Source organism: Rhincodon typus, chromosome 1 (assembly GCF_021869965.1).
Source record: "Rhincodon typus isolate 14 chromosome 1, sRhiTyp1.1, whole genome shotgun sequence".
NCBI classification, from domain to species: Eukaryota; Metazoa; Chordata; class Chondrichthyes; order Orectolobiformes; family Rhincodontidae; genus Rhincodon; species Rhincodon typus.
The window spans coordinates 168,576,278-168,594,877 of NC_063332.1; the positions used below are offsets into that span (position 1 = coordinate 168,576,278).

At 44.2% G+C, this 18,600-nt stretch overlaps 1 protein-coding gene across 4 annotated transcripts in view; it reads right to left on the reverse strand.

Moving 5' to 3' along the window:
• Positions 1–18,600, reverse strand: part of fam13a (family with sequence similarity 13 member A) — a 189,161-nt gene that overhangs the window by 44,615 nt on the left and 125,946 nt on the right. For all 4 annotated transcript variants that reach the window (XR_007263291.1, XM_048603250.1, XM_048603264.1 and 1 more), the window contains 3 exons: positions 15,346–15,387; positions 3,987–4,028; positions 1,163–1,342 (listed from right to left, as the gene is read on the reverse strand). Coding sequence is in view for 3 of the 4 variants with exons in the window: in XM_048603250.1 (XP_048459207.1) it covers positions 1,163–1,342; positions 3,987–4,028; positions 15,346–15,387 (264 nt within the window). In the remaining variant the exon portion in view is untranslated. The remainder of the gene's footprint in view (positions 1–1,162; positions 1,343–3,986; positions 4,029–15,345; positions 15,388–18,600) is intronic.

The following is an 18,600-nucleotide window of genomic DNA, read 5'->3' on the forward strand; positions in this document are numbered from 1 at the left end:
GATGGAGACCTGCAACAGCAGTGAGGAGTATTGACTATTGCTGCCTCAGAGCTCCTGACCCCAAAAATTCAGCTCATGACCCTACTTGGGGTCTCAATCCCATTTTGCAAGTCCTGAATTTAAGAATTAGGGCTGGGATTTTGAGCAGTGAAATCAGGAAATACTCCTTCATGGAAGGGCAGTAGAAATCTGTGACTCTCTCACCCTAAAATGCTACAATAATGGGCAGTGATAGTGAGAGCGACTTAAATAATCAAGACTGACTAGAATTGATTTTTATTGGACAAGGATAGCAAGTGATGCAGAGCAAGGATAGATAAGTTAAGTTGAGTGGTGATGCAAATAAGGAGGTCTTGTAACAGTGGATAGTGTCCCCTGTCTTTGAGATAGAAGCTCTGGGTTCAAGTCTCACTCTGAGATTTGACATCAAGGAAGGTGTGCTCAGAATGTGACCAAACAAGTCAAGGACTGAACAAAAACACTAAGTCACTTTAACTCTGAATCAAGGACTGACTTGCAAATCCTCCAAAAAAAAAGCACACAGAAGGCAGATAGCAAGAGTGGGAGAGATTCCTGGGTCACTTCTCCATGGAAACAGTCCAGGACAACAACAGGTGGGAGCCAATAGGGCTGGCCTTGACCTTGCCCTGATAACCACAGTTGGTATGAGTCCTGGGAGTTTACAGAAGTCATGCTGAAGGCAACAAGAACAAAGCAAACCCACACAGACTATGAGCTACACAGACAAAGTCTGCTGATTTAACCATATTGTTGGAGATGGGGCTAGGGGTTGGGGTGGCAGGATTGATATTGGTGTGGGGACACACAAGGGCAGGGAATGGCTAGCATTGTCTCATTAGTTTGGTTAACAAAAAGGCTCGAGTGGACTGCAGACCTATCACTGAAATGGAGGAAGAAACCCACCCTTGCTTTAAACCAACAAAGAACAGCCTACATCATATCAGTCTTACACAGTAATTTACCAACCAGTCGAGTTATATGTTACACACATAAACAGACCTTGTAGTTTTATACACTCAAATAGGCAGTGATTTGTCATCAAGATTCAATTGGGATCTATCCTTATTTCAGACACTGTGAAAAACCTTGTGTCTAATATACCAGGGGTGCACTCTAGTAAAAGAACAGTAAACAGCCTTACACTTCCTTGCTTCTCCAGTATTCATCCTGCTCTTTTAGATGTCTCCTTCTCTGTCGCGCAGAGACTGCTGCTGTAGACGAAGATGTTGCCGTTTCAGATTCCTCTGAACTTTGACTTCCACTACCATGAACATCAAAGAGGTGTTGTTCAACTGCAGATCGGATAGCCCTTTCTATAAGGCTGCAAACACAGCACAGTGCTTCTTGAGCAACACTACACACCAGCAGTTTGCCCTTTAAAGTGATGTCAGCTGACATCAATTACTCCACCTCACTCCCTTTAGCTTCCTTCCCAAATTACACCTTCAATAAACAAATCTGCACCTCAATCAAAGCTGAAATGAGTTCAAGAGAAACACATACCCACAGTGACACATACCACATATATGTGCCCACACACATTAACATGCAAGCATGTAGTCACCCGAATATGCATACATAAGCAGACTTGCACTAATTTACACACACATGTTCATGTACCCCTATATGCACTCATGTGGACACACCCATAGTCTCTCACTCACACTCACACTCACACACACACAGACCCAAGCACCTGAAGAATTTATTGATTAATGAATAACTGAAAAGTAAGTGACCAAATCAATCTTTATGTTAAGGCAGGAAAGCTCCACTGCAATAGTTGTGAATAAGGGTAAGAGCCAAACACACAATCCAATAACGGGCACTTTGTGGATCAATGACAAGAGGTACAGTCAGGAAACAGTAATAACGGCTGTGCGACCTTTCACCTCAGCTCTGCTGCCTGCCTCCTGTCATGTTCTTATCAAGTCAGGAGTTCGGTATATTTTTTGTTTGGCTGGGGAGGGGAATGTGGGGGAATAGTAGAAGGGCTGTGCTGTACTGGACACTGGGACAGCGTGGGGCAGCTGCTACTCTATGTCCCTACAGGCAACAGACAGGTTGTGGTTGTGTCTCAGCTGTCTCCCAGTTTCCAATCTGACAGAGAAACTGAAGCTAGTGAGCACAACCTCAGAAGAGTTAACAAAATGTGCAGACGTGGCAGTTGAGAGATAGCTTCTTGGCCGTTAAGACTTAGTGCCTGATAAACTTAACCATGTCAACAATGCACAAGATAACCATCTCTAGTTACAAAACCAATACAGGAGCTTAGTTCAGGAATATGGCCTTGCGCTGCTTATCTGAGCACCGTTATATTGAAGTGCAGAGCTTGACAATGAAACATTATTAGCAGATATTATGAATGCTGTCATGATCAGCATGAAGTGCCTTTCTGATATTGCCTTCCCTAATGCCAACTATATACAGCGTACTTCCATTATGGGGTTGGACTGAATCTATAATATAGCATTCATTTTGAGAGGGCTAGAATACAAGAGCAGAGATGTACTGTTGAGTCTGTATAAGGCTGCGTCAGACATTTGGAATATTGTGAGCAGTTCTGGGTTCTGTATCTAAGGAAGGATGTGCAGGCCTTGGAGGAGGTCCAGGTTCACAAGAATGATCCTGGGAATGAAGGGCTTGTCATACAAGAAGTGATTGAGGACTCTGGGTCTGAACTCAGTGGAGGTTTAAAAATAATGAGGGCGATCTGATTGAAACTTACAGAATACTGAAAGGCCTGGATCGTGTGGATGTGGAGAAGATGTTTCCTGTAGGAGGAAAGACTAGGACCCAAGGGCACAGCCTCAGAGTGAAGGGATCACCCTTTAGAACCAGGATGAGGAGGAATTTCTTCAGCCAGAGGGTGGTGACTCTGTGAAATTCATTGTCACAGAAGGCTGTGGATGCCAACTCATTGAGTGTATTTAAGACAGAGATAGATAGGTTCTTGATATCTAAGAGGATTAAGCGCTACAGGGAGAAGGCAGGAGAATGGAGTTGAGAAACATATCAACCACGATCGAATAATGGAGCAGACTCAATGGGCCGAATGGCCTAATTCTGCTCCTATATCTATGGTCTTATGGTCTTATATTGCCCAACTTGGAAAAGCCCTGGCATCGAACTTGGAACTGTCGTAGCTCATAACTCAACTAATGACTGAACTAATTCAAACATGGAGTCGTGAAATGTTTGTTTTGTTTCACTTGAGAATTGTTTTCTTTTGTCATTTACTGAGCTGTAAGAAGGCAGAGGGATTTCAGGGTCGGGTGGGGGTTGGGGGCTAGCCTTTTTCAAACCGATGTGCATTTTTTGAGAATGGGAGGGTGAGGGGGCTTTGCGTCTCTGGTTGTGCCTGCTCACTCTGTGCTCCATCATCACAGACAAGGTTGGTCATTGAGATGAACCACCTCGCCACCGTCAAATAGAAAACTCGAGTGGGGCGTATCGTCACAGAAGGAGTGGTGGTGGTGGTGGTCAGTGAACTAGTGAGGGCCCATGCTAATGCTCTAGAGGCATGGGCTTGAATCCCATCACTGGCAGATGGTGAAATCTGTATTCTGGAATTAACCTGATTTAATGGTAATCACGTAACAACTTTCTCAAAATCCCATCTGGTTCACAAATGCCCTTTGGGGGAAGGAAATATACCGTCCTTATCGCCTACGTGTGACAAGTAGCAATGTAATTGACTCCAAATGGCCTTTTGAAAATGCCTACAGAGCTAAACAGCTCAAGGGGCAATTAGGGACGGGCAACAAATGCTTACATCCCACATAAGAATTAAAAAAGGACCATTTAGCCCTTCGTGCTTTTACTGGCTTTTCAAAAAAGCAAGTCAATCAGACTCACTCCCTCTCTCCCTTTCTCAACACCACTGTCTCCTCTTTCGAGTGCACATCCAATTGGTAAATAAACCCTCTCCTTTTGAAAGAAAAGTGAAGAAAAAGTGCTCTTACTTCCCGGCTGCTGATATCCTGTTGACTGAAGGCATGTGGGCACTGTAATGATAAACAGACAGACAAATTAGGTCATTAAAACATTAGGAAGAGGTGACCAACAGCGAGCATCCAGAGCTGACGCCATGGTGATGAGTCAAGAGGGGAAAGGTCACGTAGCCCCTAGCTGAACATTCTAAGACAAAGTGGGGATGGGTGGGGCAATGATTTACCCATTATCTACAAATAAAATAAGTTAGCATAAGGTCTCGGTTCAATTGATCATTGGAGTAACCATCTGCCCAACTCACTGGCGCTGTCCACTGTGCAGTGCAGAGGTCATTGCTAAGACAACGATGAAGCCTTCATAGTAACCCATTCCTTTCTTTCCTGTTGCGTCAGGGGATAGGTGCCATTGTAATGTAAGTGGACCCGTAGGACAGTAAAGGGGACAAAAAAGCAGCTATAACCAGCAGAAACTATGCTCTCGGGGGCAGCTATGCTTCAATAGTGACTCAATGTAACAAATGTGGAGCCGTTCGATTTATCCTTCTGGGTCTGACTGTAGTAGACCGAGGTTATCGGGGGAACACACAAGAAAGACTATAATCCTCAAATGCAGCAAGATTTTGCCTCAGAAATTGAGAAAGTTTGCAGTTAAGCAGAATGTACCCAGGACAACACTGAGTGTAACATGATTTCTGAACTTGCATTCATGAAAGGACAGAATTAAGAAAAGGCAATCAAGTGCCTTCAGTGCTGTCAACACTTAACCAAGTGAACACCAGTCACTAAGCACATGCCCTTCAGAAACAGCAAGTAGTTTAAAAGGGAAAAAGCACTGATTAAAAGTTCTTTTGGTCTGTGGTATGCCAATAATTCAAGTAATGCAGCTTAATCTTTTGCCGCCAAAATGCCACCACCAAAATAAAACAGTCCTAGCAGTTAGTAAATGCAGCAGTTAAATTATTTCTTAACGTCTCCTGTTTTGTTTAACTAACACACGCACACATACCGTTTAACCAGAGAGTGGTTAGATTGTGGAACTTGCCACCACAGGCAGATGCTGAGGCAAATATACTAGGAGCATAAAGGAGGAAGTTAGATAAGCACGAGAAACAGAATAAGGAATAGAAGGATATGTTGAAAGGGTGTGAGCTGAACTGAGGTGGGAGGAGGCCTGTGTGGAAGTACACACATAAGGGTAGAGCTTTTTGGTGGAGTGCAGTTTCCAGCACAGAAACAGACCAATGTAATAGAACAATGCACATTTATATATCGTCTGTATCATCATCCAAAAGCCCTCCACAGTCAACAAAGTGCATTGGAAGGATAGCCACCGCTGTGATGTAGGAAACAGGGCAGTTAAACAGCACACAGCAAGATCTCCTCAACAGCACAAATCCGAATAACAGGTTAATCTGCCTCTCTGTGCTATTGGTTGGAATTTGATGGATAAGAGAGGGGGATAAATCTTGGCCAGGCTACAGGGAGAAGACCTCTGTTCTTCTCACAGGACCTCTTATCCACAGCCAGACAGGTGGAAATTGGTGGGAATGGGACTCCTCCTCTGAAGTCCAGCCATGATGAAAGTCTGTGTGTGTATATTCGTGAGTGCATGTATATGTGTGTGTTTTTACATGTGTATGTGCATGTGCTTATGTGTGTGCGTTATGTGTTTGTATGTGCGTGTTGCATGTATGTGTGCCTGTGTGCGTGTGCTTGTGTGGGTGCATGCGTCTGTGTGTGTGTCTGTGTGCATACGAGTGTGTATGGGTGTGTGTGTGTGTATGCACGGAGTCATTCAGTCATACAGCACAGATACAGACCCTTCATCTGTGCTCAAGGAGAGGCTGGATATACTGGGCCCTTTCTCCCTGTAGTGTAGGAGGCTGAGGCGTGCCTGTGTAGAGGTTTATAAAATCATGAGGGGCAAGGATAAGGCGAAAAGCCGAGGTCTTTTCCCCAGGGTAGAGGAATTCAAGACTAGAGGGCATAGATTTAAGGTGAGGGGGAAAGATTTAAGAGACCTGAGGAGCAATTTTTCACACAGAGGGTGGTGTGTATATGGAATGAACTGGCAGAGGAAATGGTGGATGCGGGTACAGTTACAATGTTTAAAAGACATTTGGACAAGTACATGAATAGGAAAGGGCTAAATACATAAGAGCTGCATATAACTTCTTCCTCTCTACTAAATGGTCTGAGAATGGGTTTGGCGGACAGATATAGTGCTTGCTGACCCTGTGCAAATTGAGATGTCCTGCCACTGACATTGAGAACCCTGATAAGGTCAGCACCACAGGGTGCTGGTGAGCTGGAGCACCAGTGGCATTGCCAGGATCACACTCACTCTCCCAGGGTAAATGATGGGCAACTGTTAAAGCCCTATAGCTGCCTAATACTCTCCGACTCTAATTTGCTGCAGAAAGTGAGACCCAACAGCTGCTGGCACAGTGCTGGGTCAGTTCCGGCTCGTAGTTACTTCTGTTAGTGGGAGTTTGCTGTGCACAATTGGCTGCTGCATTTGCCACTTTACAATATTGACTCATTTTCAAAGGTATTTTGTTGGCCATAAAGTGCTCTCAGACGTCCAGTGGGACTGTAAAACATTTCATAAATGCTCTTCTTCCCTTTATAGAGACAAACTGCATAGAAAAAGCTCTTTCACTCATCAAGTCTGCTCTGACCTATCTTCACTAATCCCACTTTCCAGCACTTGGCTCATGGCCTTGAGTGTTATGACATTTCAAGTGCTCATCCGCATACTTTTTTTTGAAAGTTATGAGATTTCCTGCCTCTACTGCCCTCCCAGACAGTGCATTCCATTTTGTATCAGCCCAAGCCTGGACACTGCAGGACCCACCAGACCCGAACAATGCTGAACATGATGCAATCACCAGCAAACTTCCCACCTAGGACCCCATAATGGAGGGAAAGCCACTGACAAAGCAGCCAATAGGCCAGAACACCACATTTGGGGTGCCCCCTGCAGCGATGACCTGTAGCCGAGGTGATTGACCTTCAACAACCACAGCCAACTTTCTTTGTGCCAGGTCTGACCCCACTCAAGTGCAGAGCTCTGTGCCCCCCCCCATCCCCATTTCCCACCAGTTCCAGCGTTGCTGGGGCTCCCTGACACCACTTTTTCTCTGGTGGATGTCTTCCAGGAAAGGGTCGTCAGATGACCTCCCACCTCCAACTGTCCTACCCTCCACCTTCTCTGCCATTGGTCGCTTGATCAGCCTATCCCTTCATTCAGAAAACAGCAAGACTTCCTTGTCATCCAATTGACTAACTTTCTCCATCGTCAATATACAGCGATCTCCATTGACACAAGGCTTGAATGTGACCATATTTATTTGCCTGTGTTTATTAGGAATATTACCAAGAGGTGGATTGCTGCAATTAATGAATGTTGAAAGGACAGAGAGTTACACCTGACTGAATATGACAAAAATGACAGCGTCTGTTGTGCTGATATTCATTCCAAGCAGGAAGGAGGTAACCAGGCTGTAACAATTTCTTACCTTAAATTTTAAACTAATTGTAAGGTCTGGGAAAACACAACTGTTAAAATCAACCTGTAAGATTCTTTTCAAATTGGCAACTCTGGTGACTGTTAAATAGCTCAGTCTCTATACAGACACTACGGTGTGACACTGTCTAAGAATTAATAGCTATATTTTCACTGAAACCAAAAGAGAACGCAGTAAGTTGGGGGGAAGAGACCGGGATGGAGCAGAGAGTCCAGAGACAGTACATTTCTGTTAAGTGAAGGGCAAAGCTGGTAGGTGTAGGGACTGCTGGAAGACTACACATATTGGAGGTTTTGGCTAAGAATAAGAAGGAAGCATATGTCATGTATAGACAGCAGAGATCGAGTGAATCCCGAGAAGAGTACAAAGGCAATAGGAGTACCCTTAAGAGGGAAATCAGGAGGGCAAAACAGGGACATGAGATTGCTCCCGCAAATAGGGTTAAGGAGAATCCAAAGGGATTCTACAAATACATTAAGGACAAAAGGATAACTAGGGAGAGAATACAGCCCCTTAAAGATCAATAAGGCCACCTCTGTGTGGAACCACAGGAGATAGGGGAAATACTAAATGAGTATTTTGCATCAGTGTTTGCTGTGGAGAAGGATATGTAAGATATAGAACGTTGGGAAATAAATAGCAACATCTTGAAAACAATGGAGGAAGTGCTAGGCATCTTAATATGCGTAACAGTGGATAAATCCCTAGGATCTGGTCAGGAATATCCTAGAACTCTGTGGGAATCTAGGGAAGTGATTGCTGGGCCCCTTGCTGAGATATTTGCATCATCGATAGTCACAGGCGAGGTGCCAGAAGGCTGGAGATTGGCTAATGTGGTGCCACTGTTTAAGAAAGATGGTAAGGAAAAACCATGGAACTATTGACCGGGGAGCCTGACATTGGTGGTGGGCAAGTGGGTTGGAGGGAATCCTGAGGAACAGGATTCACATGTATTTGGAAAGGCAAGAACTGATTAGGGATAGTCAAAATGGCTTTGTGCATAGGAAATCGTGTCCTACTAACTTGATTGAGTTTTTTGAAGAAGTAATGAAGAGGATCGATGAGGGTAGAGCCGTGGACATGATCTCTATGGACTTTAGTAAGGCATTCGACAGGTTCCTAATGGTGGACCGGTTAGCAAGGTTAGATCACACAGAATACAGGGAGAACTAGCTATCTGGATACAGAACTGGCTCAAAGGTAGAAGACAGAGGGTGCTGGTGGAGGGGTGCTTTTCAGACTGGAGGCCTGTGACCTTGTGTATCACAAGGATCGGTGTTAGGTCCACTGGTTTTTGTCACTTACATAAATGATTTGGATGCAAACATAGGAGGTATGGTTAGTAAGTTTGCAGATGACACCAAAATTGGAGATGTAGTGGACAGTGAAGAAAGTTATCTCAGAGTACAAAGAGGTCTTGATCAGATGGGCCAATGGCTGAGGAGTGGCAGATGGACTTTAACTTAGATAAAGGTGAGGTGCTGCGTTTTGGAAAGACAAAACAGGGCAGGACTTATACACTTAATGGTAAGGTCCTGGGGAGTGTTGCTGAACAAAGAGACTTTGGAGTGCAGGTTCATAGTTCCTTGAAAGTGCAGTCACAAATAGATAGGATAGTGAAGAAGGCATTTGGTATACATGCTTTTATCCGTCAGTGCATTGAGCATAAGAGTTGGGAGGTCATGTTGCAGCTGTACAGGACATTGGTTAGGCCACTGTTGGAAAACCATGTGCAATTCTGGTCTAACTGCTACAGGAAGGATGTTGTGAAACTTGAAAGGGTTCAGAAAAGATTTACAAGGATGTTGCCAGAGTTGGAGGGTTTGAGCTATAGGGACAGACTGAATAGACTGGGGCTATTTTCCCTGGAGCATCAGAGGCTGAGGGTGACCTCAAAGGTTTATAAAATCATGAGGAGCATGTATAGGATAAATAGACAAGGTCTTTTCCCTGAGGTGGGGGAGTCCAAAAGTAGAGGGCATAAGTTTAAGCAGAGAGGGGAAAGATTTAAAACAGATCAAAGGGGCAATTTTTTTCATGCAGAGGGTGGTGCATGTATGGAATGAGCTGCCAGAGGAGGTGGTGAAGGCTGGTATAATTACAACATTTAAAAGGCACCCAGATGGTATGTGAATAGGAAGGATTTAGAGGGATATGGGCCAAATGCTGGCCAACTGGGACTAGATTAATTTAGGATATCTGGTCGGCATGGATGAGTTGGACTGAAGGGTTTGTTTCCATGCTGTATATCTCTGTGACTCTGTGATACAGGCCTAGCCTGTCTCGCCTTTCATCATAAAGCAATCTGTCATTTCAGGTATTCATCCAGTAAAGCTTCTCTGAACAGTTCCAATGCATTAAAATCCTTCTGCAGGTATGGTGACCAGCACTGTACACAATGCTCCAGATGTGGTCCAACCAATGCCCTGATGGCCTCCAGCTCCAGCCCATAATGTATCTTGTTTTAATGTGAACAAGGAACTTCACTCTGTTGAGTTTAGACGGTTTTCTGCATCACTGTTACAACTGACCTTAAACCCTCAACCAAGGGGGCATATCTCACACTGCCTGTAGCCTCAGGACCTAGGTGTCTGAAACCCTACTTGCCAATGGTGGTGCAAGGTGAATAGACTCTGCTGTGTGCACCCTTAACAATTAGCACTATTTGCACTTCCAAAACCTGTTCACTGGCTGCAAAACGCTCTGTGATGTCATAGAATCCCTCCAGTTTGGAAAAAGGCCATTTGGCCCATCAAGTCCGCACCAACCCTCCAAACAGCATCCCACTCAGACCCTATCCCTGTATTTCTCTTAGTTAATCCACCTAGCCTGCACATCCTTAGACACTGTGGGCAATTTACCATGGCCAATCCAACTAATCTTTGGACTTTGGGGGAAATCCCGTGCAGACATAGAGAGAACATGCAAACTCCACATAGACAGTCGCCTGAGGTTGGAATCGAACCCAGGTCCATGGCAATGTGAGGCTGCACTGCTAACCACTGAGCCACCGTGTGATCCTGAGGATGTGACAATGGGGCAAAATGAAAACGAGTCACTTTGTCATACTCTAGGGTTAAAATGAGAATCTAAGTTCAGGCAAACATGGTGTCTGCAGTCTTGTGCCTCCTCTTTTCAAGATGCCAGAGCACGCAAAGGGAGACACCAACACTGCCAGCTGAAATAGCAGCACTTGTGCCAAGAATCTTCAACCAAAATTAATTTCAGATTCAAAGGAACCACTGGCTTAAATGAACCGGAGACTATCTCCAAACAACAACCTGCATTTACAGATATTTTCTAATCAAATTGTTCAGGGATGGTATTACACACCTCTGGAGCAGGTGGGACTTGTAGCCAGACCTCCTTATACCAGATGAAGGAACACAACCACTGCACCACAACAGCACCTGACTTGCATTCATATACATCACAAAACATCTTGATGCTCTTCACGTGGGCATAATCAGACTAACATTGAGATTGAGCACAAGTTGGAGATGTTAGGGACAACTAAAAGCTTAGATAAAGAGATAGTTTTAAAGGAATATCTTATAAAGGAGTTGAGAGGGACAAGGGAAATCCCAGAACTCAAGACCTAGATGTTTGAAGGCCCAATTGCCAATGGTCCTGCAAGAATAGACATCAGTCAAGTTTATCAGGAGATCGAGAGCTTTTCAACTAGAAATTGAAACTCAAGTTTATCTAGACCACCGGGGAGGATTGGAGTTGGATTGTAGCCTGATTCCTTTGAATGGGAAATGGCTGAAATTTGTGGCACGGCAACTGCTGCCCAAACCTGGCAACAACTGGGGACGGCCACCAAATGGAGTGCACTTAAATATGTGATGCCCTGTGTCCTAAGCCTGTCAAACTAAGGCTGGTTCTCCCATGCTGGCACAATCTCACCTGTCTTTATTCTGCAACATTGCCAACAAGACCCATTCCTGCTCACCACAACGGGTTCTGCCTTCACCTCATGCTGGAAAAAATTGTAGCAGCGCCTCAAGCCTGTGGGATCATGTGATCTGACATTCCTCAAACTCCCCCTCAATACTTGGGATCAATGTTTTCACAAGTGTTTGCCTGTCCTGTAGGAAGGTGCCAGTTTAGTGATCTGCAAACCTGGACCTGTTCTCAGTTCTACTTGTCGGAAATGGTTAACTCTACTTTCGGATTTCTGGAAGTTTCCCCCACTAACTTGGAACCTCAAGGTGACGGCTTTGTTGTACTATCACTGGACTGTTAATCCAAAGACCCAGGTGATGATATGGAGACCTAGGTTCAAATCCCACCATGGCAGGTGGTGGAATTTGAATTCAATACTAATCTGGAATTAAGAGTCTAATGATGACCATGAATCCATTATTGATTGTTGGGGGGAAAAAACCCATCTGGCTCACTGATGTCCTCTAGGGAAGGAAAATATCATCCTTACCTGGTCTGGCCTACCTGTGACTCCAGACCCACAGCAATGTGGTTGACTCTTAAATGACCTCAGGGCAATTAGCGATGGACAATAAATGCTGGCCTAGCTAGTTGACACCCTTAGCCCTTGAGTGAATTAAAAAAAACTGAATGGAAAAATTGTTGCTGCATCTAGTCTCATGTAATAGTTAGTAATGAACAAGGAGAGACAGCACAGTAAATACTCAAAGCACCATGACCCACAAGCAATAAGACAGGTGTTTGTGGGGAGTGGGAAGGTGATTGGAAAAGTATTGTAACTGGCAACAAGTGACTCTGGAACTAGGTCAAACCTATTTTGTTGACTCACTGTCATCCGAAAAAAACTTCCATGGCACGTTTACAGACAATGTTTATAGTTCGTTTGCAAATATTTTCGGAGCCATGAAAACAGGGAAAATGAAAGCAGTTTAGTTTACCAGCAGGACTGGTCAGACTCAGTGCCAACCATTTCTTTGCACACACCTGCCTATCATAAAAGAAGTAAGCCATTCAGCCCATTGAGTCTCCTCTACCACTCAATGAGATCATGGCTAATCTGACAATCCTCAACTCCACTTTCCTTCCTTATTGATGGATCCATTGATTGGTTTTATTGTCACATGTACCAAAATACAGTGAAAAGCTTTGTTTACGAGCAGTACAGGCAGATTACGGCAAGCAAAGGATACACAGATTGAAAAGACATAGAGGCATACAGGTTACACTACATGTTACACTATTTGAGGCTAGAGTCCATTCAACAGTCTGATATCAGCTAGAAAGAAGATGTTCCTGAACCTGCTTGTGCATGTGTTCAGGCTTTTGTATCTTCTGCCTGACGGAAGAGGTTGTAGGAGATCACTACCAGGGTGTGATGGGTCTTTGATGATGTTGGCTGCCTTTCAACAGCAGTGAACCGTGTAAATAGAGTCCATGGATGGAAGGTTGGCTTCTGTGATGGTCCGGGCTGTGCTCACCACCTTCTGTAGTTTCTTACGGTCCTGGGCAGAGCAGTTGCCGTACCAGGCTGTTATGCACCCGGACAGTTTGCTTTCAATAGTGCATCTGTAGAAGTTGGTGAGGGACCTTATGGACACGCCAAATTTCCTGAGCCGCCCTGAGGAAGAAGAGGCGTTGTTGTGCCTTCTTGACTGTCACATTTATGTGGGGACTCCAGGACAGGTTATCCCCACAACCTTATCCCCATTCCCTTACTGATGAACAAATCCTTCTATCTCAGCCATGAAAATACTTAATGACCCAGCCTCAATAGCCTTCTGTGGTAAAGGATTTCACAAATTTACTGCCCTCAGAGAGAAGAAATTCCTCCCCAACTCTGTTATAAATGATGGACTCCTTGCTATGCCCTCTGGTCCTAGACTCTCCCAGTAGACAAAGCAACCTTCCTGCACTGATTCTGTCAAGACCTTGAAGAATTGTATCCGTTTTGATATGGTCTCCTCCCATTCTTCAAAACTCCAATTCAAAGCACTGATGCCTTCCAGTTCCAAACTATCACAACATGGTGGAAATTCAGGGATAATGGAATGGTGGTGATGTACTCATAATGTTCCTGGGTTAGTAATCCACAACTTTCAGGCAAATGAGCTGGGTTGTGAGTTCAAATCCCACTGTAGCAGTTTGTGAAATGTGAATTTGGTAAAACCTGGAATTGAACAGCCAGACTAATGGTGGCATGTAACTCTTGTCAGTTGTTAAAAAGCCCATCTAGTTCTTTTAGAGAAGGAAATCTGTCAATCCTACCCGGTATGGCTAACACGTGACTCCAGACCCACAGCAATATGTTGACTCTTCATTGCATGCTGGACAATTAGAAATGGGCAATAAATGCTCACCTAGCCAGAAACATTTGCATCCCATGAACCAATAAAAAAAAAGTTATTGGGGCAGCATGGTGGCTCAGTTGTTAGCATTGCTGCCTTACAGCGCCAGGGACCCAGGTTCAATTCCAGCCTCGGACGACTGTCTGTGTGGAGTTTGCACATTCTCCCACTGTCTGTGTGGGTTTCTTCCGGGTGCTCCAGTTTCCTCCCACAGTCCAAAGATGTGCAATTTAGATGGATTGGCCATGGGAATTTGCCTATATTCTCCAGGGATGTGCGGGCTAGGTGGGTTAGCCATGGGAAATGCAGGGTTACAGGGATAGGGGTAGGGGATTGGGTCTGGGTGGGATGCTGCTTTGGAGGTTTGGTGTGGACTCGATCAACTGAATAGCCTGCTTCCACACTATATGGATTCTATGACTGCCAACTTTCACCTCACTAATATTGCACATCTTCGCCCCCTTGCTCAGCTCATTGGTGGCTCAAATCATTACCTCTAGAAACAACTATTCCAAAGCTCCGGTCCCCACAGCCTGACCCTGATCAGATCCTGTCACCCTCGCTGACCTGCACTGACTCCTAGTCCAGCAACACCAAGAGTTTTTACTTCTCATCATTTTTTTCAAATCCCTGCAGGAGCCTCTTATTCCATAGCTCTCTATCCTCCTCCAACATTGACATCCCTGTGTTCGTTTAATCCGGCCTTGTTAACATTCCTGATATCTGTCACTCCACCATTATGTTCCTGTCTTCAGTTGACTTGGCTCTATATTCAGCAATTCTCAACACAAAATCTCTCCACCTTTCAAGACTCGCCTTCAAACTTGCTCAGATGACTATTGGTAACTGGTATGAACTTGCTCTGAGCAGTGTGTTTTATTGGGCATGGATATTGTGGTATTGAAGAATCCAACAGATATTTATTGCAATGATTATGTACAAACGTAACATTTCTTGGACATCTGTCAGCTAATATTGAGCCAACGGGTTATTAGAGGAGCCATGACAGGAGCATGCTTTCGGTAGAGTGTCATGCTTCTGGTGATTTGAAGTAAGATGGAGAGTAACGTCATTATATCCTCAGATCACATGCTATGATGCAACGATGACACTATAAGCAGTTTCTAAGAGACATAATACAACACAAATCCATCCTTAAACATCTTTCTGTGGCTCAGTATCAGATTTTTCACTGATACACTCCTGTGAAGAGCCTTAGGACATCTTAACTACATCAAAATTATGCAATATAAATGCAACTTGTTATTCTTACAGATGTATTTAGCCTCCCTGAGGTGTAGACAATCTCACAGCTTGCTGAGTTCCATGGAAGCCTAAAAATTGCGGCTCAATTTTTGACAGTTGTCAGATAAATGTCAATAAATAAGTGTTCCTTAGCAATCTTCCATTTTAACAATCAGCGTAACAGTTAAGACTCCGAGACTCTATTTAGCTGATGGATGCATAGATCTAAAAGCCACTTCTTAATATCTCACAAAGTAATCCCCACTCAAAGAAACTGGGGTGAACCAATGGCAGAGAGCTTACCTTAAATAAAACGGTGACATCGGCCGATCATCATCTTGAGAACTGAAAGACAAAATAAACTTGCTTAAGGTTACCTGTACTACAAGATGTACAGCCACTGTAAACTTAATCTACGTTTTTAGTATGGAGTAAATCTTGTTCTCCCAAGGTGCCACACAGATATGACGGTGCTGTCCATTTTAAACCAGCCAAAGACACTCAGAGATATCAAACTATCATGCCTCTAGGAAACTATACCCCCACCCGTAGATTATGTAGAACTTACAATATCGTAAAAGGCCATTCAGCCCTAAATGATTTATGTTCCATACTAGCCTCCTCAATCACTTTTCTTCTAAATCGATCAGCAAATCCTTGATTCCTCAAGTACTTATACCACTTCCTTTCAAATGGTGGCATGGCACTTGCCAGAACTAATCTGTGTGGCTGTGAATTTCAGACTCTAACCACTAAAGAAGTTGCTTCTAAGTTCCCAATTAGATTTACTAGTGGCTATGTTACAATGCGAGATCCTAAGGCTCAATAGGTAGCGTGTCTGCTTCAGGATCAGAGGCTGTGGGTTCAAGTCCTGCTCCAGGACTTGACAACCAGTGAAGGTGTGTTTGTAGCTTGAGTAGCAACTTACAAGTTCTTCCAACAAGTACATCAACAGCAGCTGGTGAGAGTGGGACAGGCTCCTGGGATACGCACATGGTGGAAAGAAGATTGGAGCCTGTACAGTCACTATTCACAGCTGCAAAGTAGAGGTAAGCAACTTGGAACCCCTGCGTAATCTGTAATGCATCCATATTAACATTTCGGCCTCACAAATACGCAGCTGTCATTTTCACAGCAAATAGAGCATCAATGCATATCTTGATCCTCCCTTCTGTTTTGGCTTTTCTCTCTGCATACTCAAACCATGATACTTCAGCAGTGAAGCTTGCTAAAGTTGTGAATGGTGAGGTGTGTGTCAATACAGACATGACTGGGCAGCAGAGAAATTGTGACTAAGTTGTGTTTCACAGGGAGACAAGGACAGGCAGTTCTGAAGCAGTCAGCCTTCAGTCAAGGAAAATAAATCAAGAAATTATGACAGCAACACATCCAGGTTTATCATGAAACTTCACAAAATATAAATGAACTATCAACAATAAGGTTCATGGATTGTCTGTCGGCGGGGGGGGTTTAAACCCCTTGGTGAGATAGGACGGGAACTGGTATTTTTTTATACTCATTCATAGGAACTGAACAGCTTTGGCTAAGCTAGTATTTATTTCCCATCTCTGTTTTCACTTGAGGTGTTGTGGAACCACCTTGTTGAACTGTTGCAGTCCATGGAAGTGTAGGTACACTCACAGTGATGTTAGAAAGTTCCAGGATTTTGGCTCAGAGACAGTGAAGGAACGACATGTTTCAAAGTTAGGGTCGTGTGTGGTTTGGAGGGTAACTTGTAGGTGATGGTGTTCCCATGCGCCTGTTGCCTTTGTCTGTGTGGCAGAGGTGGCGTATTTGTAAGGTGCTGTTGCAGGAAATTTGGTGTCTTACTGCAGTGTATCTTTTAAATGGTACCAGGCCTGGGTCAGAGGATTACTGGCGCTTGGAGCTCTAGGGCTCTGCAGTGTTAGGGTTGGGGTGAGGCCACTGTGCTTGGACCAGGGTGAGGGGAGATACTATGCCTGGAGTGGTGGGGGGGCGGGGGGAGTTCAGAGCATGCCCTGTGTCCCTGATCTCTGATCTTGTCCCTGCTGTTGAAGGGTACACCTTGCTGCCACTATGTGCCCATCAGTGGGGAAGGGGGTGAGTGATGAAAGCAAGATTATCATACAGCTTGATAATCCTTTTATCAACCAGACATCTTGGTTATAATTGCAATAAAAACTGAAAGAACTGCGGATGCTGTAAATCAGGAACAAAAACAGAAATTGCTGGAAAAGCTCAGCAGGTCTGGCAGCATCTGTGAAGGAAAATCAGAGTTAACATTTCCATGGACCCAAATGGATTAATTTCTATCAGATTTCTGATCTGGTAGATCACTCTTTACAAAACCACTTTGATATCATGAATAAGTGGTTCAGTTACCAAACACACACAAACCTTTCTGCTGATTCAGTCACAGTCAGTGACCTCTCAAACTGGTGACAAATTTGACGGAGAGAGTTCAAAAGTTGTGACAAGTTTTTAAAAAGATGTAAAACTCCCATTTCAGTTGACTCGATAAATTTTTTGCCATGATATTTACAGTTCAATTGTTTTGCAGATTATTGGAAGTGCACCACATTTGTACAAGTCTCAGTTCTAACAAAGGGCCATATGAGACTCAAAACATTAACTCTGTTTCTCTCTCTCCACGGACGCTGCCAGAGCTGCTGAGTTTATCCAGCACTTTCTCTTTTTATTTCAGATCTTCAGCATCTACAGTATTTTACTTTTATTCTAAGGCTGCACAACATAATCAAATTCCTTTGGTCTGCCAGTGTTCAGGGGCTGCAATGCTGGACTATGAAGAATCTCTGCATTATAAAGTGAACCACACTGGCTTCAGACACAGAACAATAGTTGCTTTAAATACATGTTTCCTGCATGCATTTTAATCAAAGTACAGCTTTTTTCCAGCACGTTATGATTTCAAGGTAGGAGCGTTATAGCGAGAGAAAGACAAACAGGCTTTACTCTAATATTCGAGAAGAGCCAGCCTTACTGAAGACTCCTCCTTGGGAAAGAACAGCACATGATCAAGGTACATCACGGATCTGATGTGGCTTTGATTTCTGATGGTGACAGAGACTATCTTAAGCAATTGGCATCACACAGCAGACTGCATTAACGCAAATACTAAATTTTACCTAAAAAGTTTAAGGCTGTGCGTAGTCTACTGGGATACCCACTAATTTTAAGGCTGTGTTTACTGCCACTGCAACTGCAGGGGAGGCCACACTCAGAGCTCAAAGTGTCACAGTGCTTGTGGCATCCAATGCCAGAGATGCCGGGGGTGTGCGGTAATAGCTCTACACTTTACGCTTATTTAATGTGGTAGCTTTGAAGCCTTTGAAATGAATCACAGATGCAGAGGTTGCTCAAAAAGAGGCTTGAGGTGCCTCCCTACTACCTCCTAGAGGAGCCTACTCCCTCAGCAAAGTGTCAAATTAGACAGGGAAAGGACAAGGGAGAATACGGTGACAATAGGAATGGTGATGGCAACAGCGAGGTGGGGGGGTTGACCAGATGGTGAGGGAGGGGTGACCAGACAGCAAGAGGGTTGATCACTGGGGGCAG